The sequence below is a fragment of the Lycorma delicatula genome, chromosome 7 (genome assembly GCF_047948215.1).
Source record: "Lycorma delicatula isolate Av1 chromosome 7, ASM4794821v1, whole genome shotgun sequence".
Classification (NCBI taxonomy): domain Eukaryota; kingdom Metazoa; phylum Arthropoda; class Insecta; order Hemiptera; family Fulgoridae; genus Lycorma; species Lycorma delicatula.
In genome coordinates, this window is record NC_134461.1 from 60,553,251 (window position 1) to 60,565,723 (window position 12,473).

The window sequence follows — 12,473 nt, forward strand, 5'->3', positions numbered from 1 at the left end:
AAGGTTTTACTTTTCTCCTTAAAGGTTTTACTATAATGCCTCAGGAAAAAGACGCTTAAAAGTGTTTTTTTCCTGAGGCATTATAGCTTATTGCAATAATATTTTTGGAACATCGGAACAAAAGCCAAGGCAAGGTAAAATTCTAGGACTGTACTGGGAAAACCAGAATGAGATCCTTTCAATAATGTTAATGTCTATAAAAACTAGGTATGCCATGTGACCTTCAATATTTACTACAAGATTTTAACTGATTGACGGATCTGAATCTGAAAGTCTCAAGCTTAGTTTTAATGATATTTTTTTATCATTAACACTCAAAAATAAATACTCTTTTTTTATTTTTGACAGATTGGTAGTATCTTTACTTTTCTGTAAGGAACTAACTTAGAATTTAGCATTTTCAATCTTTTAAAAGAATATTGCATTAAATGTGATTTGTACAATGTATTATTTAGTAGGAGTGTTATCTAATACTAAGGAAAAAAAAATCAAGATTTCATGTATGAAAATTTTACATCAGATGGGATCTTGTGTTTTGATTACTTATCCCTATGAAGCTGGGATTTTTGGTGAAATCTTGTTACTGAGGTAACATAGGTGGGAAATTTGGTTCTGGCATTAATACAAGTTAATTCAGATTGGTTTTATGTCATCGATGTTTTCTTCATTATAACTTTCAGTTTGACGGATTTATTTTGCAACCTTATAGTTTTTCAATTTACAAATTTTTTCATAATGTCCAAATTACAAACATAATTTTTTAGGTACAGTGTTTTAAATAGTTAGGGACTGTTTCTGAAGGGAAATAATAGTAACAGTGTTTTGTCTGTATAATACTAAATAAGTAAACTGGTTTCATTTTCAAAGATTAATAAATAAAATTTAATCACTTTATAATAGTGTTCACAGGATAATTATTATAACACTTGATTCGTGTTAATTTTTTTATGTTGATAGAAAAAATAAAAGATTCATGGAGTCAATTTTTTTGTTCAAATTATATAAATTTTGAAGTAAACTGAAGAATGAAAAATTTTTTGATAAATTACCCACACATTTCAGGAAAGGTTGGCTTGTGTCTGTACAAGACTACACCTCATTTGCATATCTTTTTTTTCTCAATGGGTCATGGGATTGCTTATTCCACAAGTTGAACAGATTGTAACTATACATTCAGAATAGAAAATAAAATTCTTTATTATTTGTTTATGTTTCTGAAATTAATCTATCACTCTAAAATGTATATGCATATGTATCATATTATGTATTAAAAAAATTAATTAATACCTACTCAGAAACTTATGCATAACTGAATATAAGAAGTTTACTTCTTTTAGCTTTACCATGAGGAATCACTTACTGGAATGAAAAATATTTTATGATTTAAAAGTGGAACCTATACTACATGCAATACAAATATTTTCAGATCTATACAAATATACTTTTTTTCAGGACTTAAATCTTTATTTGACAGTGAACTTCTAAGGTAAAATATCTCAATATTTTGATTTTAATGATGTTACACTATCAAAGCTGTGAAATTTTAATAGAAAAATTAAATGAATTGCTACATATTTTTAAATGATTGATTTGTTTTCTTATTTGTAACAACCATTTTGGAACATATTAGAAAGAGTACTATAAATCAACATTGTTTATGATAAATAAACAATATTGCTTTTTAGTACAGGCTCTTGATTTTTCTTACCTTACAGAAAATACAATAATTACAAATATTCAATATAATTTATCATTCCAGAAAAAAAAAATAAACAGTTGCTGTAATCACAGAAAAACCTACTTTTTATATTATTTTTTTTTTCTTTTTTATAATATTAATAAAAAGTGAGACTAAAAATACCCATTTCCTCAAAATATGTAGTAATATTATTTCTACATAAATTTTTTCTTTGTCGTAAAATCTGAGTCCCATCTTTTTCATCACAACCTGTACTTAACAGATTTAACACATCAATTAATTATGGTATAATTATACATAATATCTATCAGTAATTTCTAAAATGGATTAGAATATATTAAGTACATTAAGATAAATTCACATTTTGTTAATCACATTTCAGAATACACTTATTTTAATACATAAAATTTAAAAATAATTTTACTTTTATGAAGAAATTAAAATCATAAAAATACTTTAAAATTTTTTTTTGAAAGTATTAAAAAATAAAAAACCAATTGGACCACTTCTGAAATTTTACAAATAAAAAATCTAAGTGTCCGATATTAACAATTTTACAAAAAATGATAAATTTATATCATAAGTTTAAGAAAGTAGATTATGTGTATATAAATATAGTATTTTTATATAAATAGTAATGTATATATACAGAGAAGTAGTAAAAAACCACAAGATGCAGGCTGAAGAAAGACACAATGGGATAAGAGATGAGATGGGACTCAACTGAGTCAATTAGTGTGAGGCGTAGGTGATGATGAACAACTGCGACTCAGTCCTCTGGAGCAAGAATTTGGCTCTGGTAGAAGACATAATTTATTTGAGTTTGACCGCTCGATCTGTGGTGGGGGTCCTTTACCCAAAGGATCTGGAGGTTCTGGTGATGGAGTAGGACATCTTCGTTCACAAGGGGCTACCATTCCGCTTAAAGCATGCAGGGGTATTCGATATAGACGAAATGGTCGTGCTTCCGGTGATACTGCACACCATAAAAAAATAATATTGTCCCATAAATAATTTTATTAAATAAAGCAAAATCATAAAAATAACTTAAATCACTAAAATATACAATCTAAACAACAGTTATCCAAATGTAAATTTAAAAATTAGGTATTCGTTATATATATATTTCCTCAACAGATTTATGTATTTATTACATAAAATAAACCATCCTTTTTGTATTTTCCTTTCATACGATCAATACATTTGCTAACTGCAAATTAGTCTTAAAAAATAAATTTTGTAAAGAAACTTACATTATGATCTCAGTCTTTCTTATGACTGTGTTGAATGTACAACTGAGTAATATTATTCATGACACAGCCAATCCTTATCAAGAACAAAATGTAACTGTCATCTGTTAGCCTGAATATCAACTACATTTTAAAGGGTTTGGCATGCTGATGTGCAGTAGTTTGTGGGCTTAGTAAAAAAGGCAATGGAAAAATTATTGCTTTCCCCAGTAAGACTGGCATTAGATGCTCATTATTTTGAGACTAGCTATGTTACTTGTGGTAGTGGTTTGTTACACAAATCTTTATGGCTATGGTTGAATAACAATAACAATCAAATTGAATAACAACCCTTGAATAACAATCAAATGGTTGTGGTTCTTTATGATTTGATGTATTGTTTTTCTTTTTTCTATTTTATGCTAACCTTTTAACTTCAACATTTATTACATTCTAAAGTTTGAATTTATTTATTTTTTCTGTATTTTAACCTTCATCTCTTCTTAAAGTTTTTACCTTCTATACTTCCTTCTATTATTAACTAACTATGAGTCACTTAGTATATGAACTATAGCTAGTATTTTTCTTATACTTGGAAAATACTTCATGCTTCTTTTCACTCTATTTTGTTGCAACATTATCATTTCAAAATTTAACAACCCACCTAATTTTCAACATTCTATTTAATACCGCATGTAACTTAAAAACATCAACTTTAACAAAAATATTTCCAAGTAAAGGAAATTCCTTTGCTCTTTAAGTTTAAAATCACTTTATGATAATTCATGTGATCATGTGATTATTAAGGGGATACTTAAATAAACTGAACAAAAACTTTGTCAGTGAAAAAATTTGCCTTATTTTACCTTTTCCTTTTCTCATGTCAGCTTCTAGTAAAATAAAGGGAAGAAGCTTATTAAGTCTAATAACAGACAGTCTGGAGATTTTTCATTCAGATTCAATTTACCCTAATAATCAGATAGTGGTGGTGATTAAAGGTTTCATGGCTTGCTCTTTGTATATCAAAGTGAACTAATGCTGAGGAAATAAGGACCTTCTAAGAAATTAGTTAAGATGAAGAATTTCTTGTGATGAAAATATTTATGTAAAAGTAAGTTAGTAGAACAGTTTGGTGATAAGGGTACGACTTACTGTTCAGCAGAAGTGCATGAGATCTTTATTATTTAAAAAAAAGTTATAATTTACAGTTTTATTTATCAACAACTCTCTTCTTCCTGATTAAAATGAAATTAAATGTACTGAAATTATGACCAAAAGTAAGAAATTTTAGATTTTGCCTCATTATTAAAAACAAGTAACAGGCTGATAAAATGTTTCTGAACAATTAGATCAGTTAAAAACAAATTAATCTATTACCAACAAAATCATCTGCTGCACAGAAGCAATAATAAATTAACCTTTACCAGTACTAGGTTATGTTATTTACACAAAAGATTGCAAAATATCATTTTCATAATAGGATTGGCATTTTTTTTTATCTATCATTTCACTATATTTTATCTAACTTTAAGTTCCTGAGGATTCTTCCTTCCAACTATTATTTCGTTTGGATAACTGATGTAGTATTATACTAAATAAATTAAATTTTAAAGTGTACAATAAAAAAAAAACAAAAAATATGACTGAATAACTGTTAATTTTATTTTAAAATAAATGAAAAACATATGTGAAAAAATTCTTGATGATTTTGAATGGAATAATATAAGTACAAAAATATTTTGTACTGTATTTTTTATTTCTTTGTTAAAAAAAACACAAAATTTATGCATAGCAAAAAAGCTTACAGGTATTTAAAGCAAGCAAGTCTAAACCTTAATGTATTTTGTTTTACATCAGGATTTTTTTCTCTAAGCTGTAGTACTAATTAAGCAAAAACTCTCTTTATTGATAACAGTAATGTTTAAGAAGAAAAATAAATAAAAGAACTTGTTACATGCAAATTGCGATGTTATATAGCACTAGATGCTGGTTTTATCTTGAGGTGGGAGTCTATGTCACCCCTTTATGAAAACTGTAATGATGTAAAATTATACAACCTGCATAAGTTTTATTATTTTGATGCATTTATAGTAGAAGATTCAAACAGTAATTCTACTGTGTGATAAAATTAAATTACAAAAATAATCATTTTTCACTTGATTAGCATGAAACTATAGAACAGTTATACATTATACTTCTTTTGTAAGATTATTTTGAATGTAAACTAATAGAAATGATACTCTAGACATAAAATTTAAAATGATTATTATTATTATTAAAATTAGAATGGTATTGTTAAAATGCAATAGTAATACTATTGATATTTATAGTATGTAGCTTATATAGTATCAGTTCATTTTTAAAACCCAATAAATATACAGGTAATTTATTAATAGTACCCGTAAAAACAAAATTCTTCAATTAATCTACAGTGGGAAGCAGCTATATGTTCTCAGTACATCAGTAATTTTTACAGAGAAAAAAATAAGTGTTTAATTACATCAAATGAAAAATTAGAAAATGCAAAAAAATTATCATGAAGTCAATTAATAAACTCTGTGATGAGTGCATTTTTGTAATACGTTTAATACCAAGTTGTTTAAAAAGTTCTTGGCCTGAAACAGTGATGGCACAAGTGTGGTTAAATGACTAAGATTATATTACATATGATCCTTCCACATCCTGCAAAGTTTCAAGTCTTGTGCATTTAGTTGCTTATTTATGCGAACAGAATAAAGCAAATAAGTTTTGACATTTTCAGAAAAATGGAAAAAACAGAAGTTCAAGCGGTTATGAACTACTTGTTTTAAAAGGTTTAGAACTTAGAAAAATAATTAGATTCCACTTTAAAGGATACTTCCCCTTCATTTTCAACCATAAAAAAGTAGCCTGTTGAATTTAAAGATTGTACATCCATTCAAAATGATGTAAACTTGTACTACCTAAAAACCACTAGGATCAACAAAATCATCAAAAAAATAAACCACAATGCCATACTAAATGATCGCCAACTGAAGGTAGGCAAGTTTGCTGACATCTCGATGTACCGTATCCTCTACATTTTATACGATGTTTTAGGTATGAAAAAGTTTTCTATTCGATGAGTGCTGTATTTGTTAGTCTACCATAAACTCATTCGAGTGAGGTTATTCAACCTCAGACTTATTTAAAGCAATTCCATAGAGTGTTTCTTTGACATTTTATGTACATAGAAACTCGGATGAAACATGGATTCACCATTACATGCCAAAGACGGAACACTGGGTAGGAGCAAATGAAAGTACACCAAAGAAAGCAAAAATGGTTCCATCTGCAGGAAAAATCATGTTTATCATTTTTTGGGATTCTCATAGTGTGGGCTCATGAACTACCCAGAAAAAGGTAGGACAACACTAGAAATATTACGTTTCACTAATGAACAAACTGAAGGGTGCTATTCAGGTTAAACATTCAGATCTGGCCAAAAAGAAAGTGCTCTTTCACCATGATAATGGACTATACACATATCTTGGGATGTTGCAACACTCCATTACCTGTGCTTTGAAGTGCTTCCACAAGTTCTGTAATCGCCAGATTTGGCTTCCAGCAATTACTTCTTTTTCCAAACCTAAAAAAGTGGCTGATTGGGTGAGGGTTTACTTCAAATGATGAGGTGAAAGTTTAAACAATCATCCATTTTGCAGACTTGGAAAATCACATTGTACCAAGGGTATTAAAAAGTTGGAAAGTCTTGGTCTAAACGTATTGAATTTCAAACTACATTGTAAAATAAAAAAAATTAAAATTTTTTAATTTTTTTTTTGGGCCGAGGAATTTCTGAACAACTGTTGTATAAATAATTTGGCAATATAATTTGGCATTAGTATGGACAACGAATACAGATTTTTTTGAGCAAGATGTTGAAGGTACATAATTACCAATCATCTCACCATCAATTCTGTTTTTATTTTAATACTAATATTATCAAAACTCAAAAATAGTTTCGGGAATAGAAAAGAAATTAATCAGAGTTTTGTGTGAATATTTTAAGAATTATTTTAGAAGGTACATAATTACTGACAACTAGTAAAAGCAAAACTGGTACTGAAATGTATAAATGGACTTCCAGATTCTAAACTCTTTATTTAATTTAAAAAGTACTTATAATATTAATAATCTGTACACATAAGGTGTGATTTGGATTTGTTAATAAAACCAAGACCTTTACTACATTTTATTCTAAGATATGTAAATCTAGTTAATCTGAGTACTTCTGTTTTAGCAGTCATTTTGTAGTTAACTGGAGTATATAGATTTCTGAGATTACACAGATAAAAATAAGAATAAAATAAAACTAAAATTCAAATTTAAAATCAACTTTAAAAATTGCACTAATGATTACTAAATAAGCATGAAACAATCTTAGAAATTAAAAAAAATAAAAAATAAAAAAAAAATAAAAAAATACAATTTTAACAACAATAGAAAGTACAATGTTTACAAAAGCAAGGAATTAAAAAAGAATTACATATTTTATTTTTAATAAGTAATATTATAATTACTAGTAAATATTTGTTCAAGTCTAACTGAAAAGTTGTATAAAACTAATTGTATTGTATTACAAAAACCTTCAGTCATCAGTTCTTAAGATCTGAAGGATTTACAACATGTTGAGGAATCAAATAAAAATTTCCTCATTCCAAAACTTGAATTATTTAACAGAAAAAACACTACTCATAATCAAATTAAAATGAGATCAATCTATGATCAACAATAGTTACAATAGTAAAATAATCAAACAAATACATAAGCAAAAGATATATAAAATAGATCAGGTTTCATTATGTCTTTTTTTAAATATAGAAATAAAAGAGCAGGAGGGACTGGGAAATTATTTTCATAAACTTGAAGAAGGCTTTGTTGCATCAAAATAAAGTTCTTAAATCATTGAATTAACACTCTGATACTGCCAATTTTTAAAAAATACACAGTGTTTGTAATTCTATTAAATAAATTGAAATTGATTAAAAAAAATCAGTTCATCAATAATAGACAACACTTTCAATGCAGATCAAGAATAAATTTTCAAAGAATCTGAATTACAGATTCTCAGGAGCCTATGACACTGTTAAATACATAATTTTTTTTTCAGATTAATAAAAAATAATTAATGGTAAAACATAAATATTATTTTAAATTATGTAAATAAAAACTTTGAAAATATTACATATGAGAAAAATAATTAGAAATGATTAATATTACTCACAATGTGGTGAAGAAGGTGGGGAAATACTAGGATCTCTTTCAATTTTCTGATCAACTTGAAGTCTTTCTGTACGGCTCTGGAAAAATTCTGGTGCTGTTGTTGCAAAAAATATATCATTCTAAAACAATAGAATAAATCATATTTTAGTATTAACTTCCAAAAAAGGGACAGTTATTAATATTACAATTTTCTTAATTATGCTTCATTCTGAAATTGTACAGGAAATACAAAAGAATTTTAACTAGTTGGGTCCAATGAAAAATTATAGGTAGCCCTTTTCACCAACCTTAGTTTTTTCTGACTCTTGATATCTTCTTTCCTATTATTGGTGCAGCCAATACCTGTCCAAAATATAGTATTTGGGAAAATATTAATAATATTCTACAGATCTATTGTTTTGATATTTATGGTTTTACAGATAGGAGTTTTTAATAACATAGAGTACTACTATATCTTATTTGGAACTATGAACAATCTCCCATCTTTTGATAGCTGAAGTATACTGCAACAACTATAAATAGAACCAGGGACTAATGGGAGTGAATTATGTAATTACTATTTATCAGTTCATATCAGGTGTGCATTGGTGCTGAATACCATTCTAGGTAGAATTAAAAATTTTGCCTTTCACATAAAATTTGTTTTAACACAAAGTTGGCCTATATTTTATTTTAATATTAAGTATTCATTGTTATCATATTTCTTAATGAAATATACTATCATTTCCTTAGATGGTGTGTGACAAAGGACACTACTACTTAAATATATCCTACAATACTAGCAAGCATTGTGAGTCAGTAATCTATTTCTTATGTTTTGCAGACCCAAATTTGAGAGACTGGGACCAATAGCCATAGGTAAAACATTTCTCTGAAAACACCAACTGCAGACAATGCCCAACTGAGACAAGCAAAACCAACCACTTCAGAGGTTACTAAGTTTTTGTTACTCTATAGACTTGTGGGCATATCAAAATTGGACCATTTCAATGAATAAAACTTTTTTTTTATGTTAAATATAATCAAAATTATAAGAATCAGATCACACAAAAATAGTCCTTGCTTTTGGATATTTGTAGGCAAACTGTGACAAAATAAGATGCTAAAAATTTAATCATGAAAAAAATTAAACTTTTGACATGAAAACGACAAGTTTTTCATCTTATCAATGAATACTGAGTATGAATTTTTCATAACATTGTCATGTAACCACTTGTGGCTGTGGATCATAATATTGTGGTTGGCTATAATATAAAATCAAATGTTTTGGTACTGAAAAATTTACAAGTGAATGCTGCTTGATATGATAATCATTTTGTAATCCTGTAGGAGCATGGTTCAAATCTAGTTAAATTATATATCTTTAGCTGGATATATTTATCAGTATTATAAGTATGCATTGGTGATAAGTTGGAATTATTCCACTGCCTCAGGAATAATAATTAACCTGAAGCTGGTAACTGCTGAGATACTCCTTTGAGACTGATAAAGCAACTGCTGACTCTGTTTCCTACTTGGCTACACAATAAATTTACGAGGTAAAGTGCAGATGAAATAAACATAATAAATAAATATGATTCATCCTGAATTACTAAGATCACTCATTTATCAGTACTAATCTTTGTTTTTTTCATTAAGAGATGATATAGTCTTTTAATTAAATCTGTCTTATATTAATCATTTTAATTATTATTAAGGATTTTTATTGATGAAGGTAAATTTAAAAGATACATTTTTAATCTCTGACTATATATTCAAAACAATGTATAATATATATATAATTTTTTTTTAATATGAGAAAATTATTGCACAGTTATTATTTCAAGAATTATAATTTTGTAATCATAAAAGTTTACTAAAATTAATAAATCCATAATTAGTTCTAGGCTTTATTATCTTACCTTAGATGTGATAAGTGTAAGTTTTGGCATTGCCATAGTTTGTACAAGATTTCCATTTATGATAAGACGAATTTCCATAGAATCAGTTGTAAAGGCAAGGATGTATGGAAAGGCACAGACTATAAACAAAAATAACAATATCTGAAAATCCTTCTATTCATTGAGAATCTAAACTGTAAGTTAAAAATAAATTGATACATTTGCTTACTGTTTTAAACTGATTGTGACTTGTCCGTAAAAGTTACAAGCTTACAAGTAACTCATATGATTTTAAAAATAATATTAGCTTTCTATTCAAATCTGTGTTTAATTAAATAGATAACCTTAAAATATCATTCAAATTGGATTTCTAATTAGAAAAAACTTTTATAGTAATCAAAAAAAGCAGGACAATATTAATCTCTTAAACAGTTTAAGCAGTCAACTTGCTAACTCATATTATCTATCTACATAAGGAGTTTACATTCTGCTAACAGCAGAAAAGTTTGGCATTTCTGACTGTTGAAGTGCAGAGAAGAGGAGTTTAATATCTGTTCAGTTTCTATAATAACTGACACCTATATGTTCCTTCTAAAAAATAGATTGATTCTTCTTTAAACAGTTAATGGTAGGAAATCATTTAGCTGTTTTGGAGCATTCATTTTGTTTTATTACTTTATCTGCTATAAATCAATCCATCTGCTATGAATTATAACTTGATTTAAAATAGTTACTTAATAATTTGATATTTTTTTCATAATAATAGCTTCTTCAGGTAAAATTTTATAAAAAAAAATTCAACATTTTTAAAAATATACTGGAAACATTTAACTTGCCAGTGATGTGCAGTACTAAGGTAGTTAGTTATAAATATTAATACACACACACACACACACACACACACACACACACACACACATATATATATATATATATATATATATATATGTATATATATATATATATATATGTGAGTATGGAAAAGAAATCACCTGTTCAATCATCAATAACATAGGTAAAAAAAGAAATGATTTGAAACCGAGATAAAAGTAGATAAATTAAAATGTATTTTTTATGCTGAATCTTAAGATGAAATCAGTTTTTCTTCATCACCCTCAGAATTTTAGTTATGAACCATTAAAATATTGAGAAACTTCTAAAATAACAGAATATAAAAATAATTACAATTAAAATTCTTACCTTTATTTTGCAGACACTTAGTTTATCTTAATTTATTTTTTTTATTTTCTTTTTCTGTTCAGTGACATCTTCTCTTTTTATCATCCATCAGTAGCCACTCATAATAGATTCATTCCATCTGCCTTGATAATGTTGTTGCATCTGCAATATATCTTGGTAGAACCTTTCTCCTTGTTCATCGCTGATGTCATCCAAGTTTAAAGGGAAAAAGCCAAATGAGAATGTAAAAAATGAATTTTCAATGACATTCTGCAGACTAAATTTTTGTAGTTCACTAAGAATTCATTTATAAGCTGATGATGGTTTTCAGCATTTTTGTTTCCAAGAAAACTAGTAACGACATCTTTGAATGACTTCCATGCTGCTAGTTATTTAGGATTCAGTATGCTGTCAAATTGTCACAAATTAATTTTCTTATTTGTGGCCCAATGAATATTTCCTCTTTTAATTTGGCTTCCCTTAATTGTGGAAAACCTTCAGCTAAATATTTAAAACCATCACCATCTTTATTTAATGCTTTTACAAAATTCTTCATCAGTCCTCATTTTACGTGTAGAGGTGCCAGTACGATCTGCTTCAACAAGGGGAATATTGAAAACATTTTCCTTTCCTGAAGTAAACTGATTTCTTTTTTGCCAGTCTTTTAACTGTGTAATGTTTATCTGTAGCTTGACTATCCCAAAAACACAAGAAACACATACATCTTGTTAAGCCACTCTGAAGACCGAGAAGAAGCCCATTTTCAGATCAGCAATAATCCACCATGAATGTTCATCACTTAATAGCTTTTAAATTTTTTTAAATATTTTCATATGTTTTTTCATTCCTATATGAGTTACCTGTATAGAAGAAAACTTATTCGAGTTATGCAACAACACTACTTTAAACCTTCTGTTTGATGAGACTATAAATAAACACCAATCATGAATAACATATTAAATGTCCAATTCAGACATTAGCCCCATTACATCATGCAGGAAAAAATTAAAGTACTTCAGTAAATTTTAGTTTTGATTTTTATATAGTGAAATTTAAAAAATTGTTTAATAAATTCAATTCTTTAAGACGTGAACCTAGGAGTTCTGCATGTTGTTTCAACAAATACAAGTCACAAATTAGGTCATTCGGTTCTGCTTGTGTGATGAGGTGAAGCTCAGTATTTGATTCTTCTGGGGATGTAATTAATATTTATTGAAGTTGAGAATTCATCGGTTGAGCCTT

General features: G+C 27.4%; 1 protein-coding gene across 3 annotated transcripts in view; it reads right to left on the reverse strand.

Annotated features, from left to right (window-relative positions):
• Window positions 1-2,207: 2,207 nt before the first annotated feature.
• The window catches only part of LOC142328128 (GTPase-activating Rap/Ran-GAP domain-like protein 3), a 514,058-nt gene continuing 503,792 nt past the window's right edge, over window positions 2,208-12,473 (reverse strand). For all 3 annotated transcript variants that reach the window (XM_075371663.1, XM_075371662.1, XM_075371661.1), the window contains 3 exons: window positions 10,074-10,192; window positions 8,174-8,291; window positions 2,208-2,675 (listed from right to left, as the gene is read on the reverse strand). In XM_075371663.1, coding sequence (XP_075227778.1) covers window positions 2,428-2,675; window positions 8,174-8,291; window positions 10,074-10,192 — 485 coding nt within the window. In that variant the 3' untranslated portion in view covers window positions 2,208-2,427. The remainder of the gene's footprint in view (window positions 2,676-8,173; window positions 8,292-10,073; window positions 10,193-12,473) is intronic.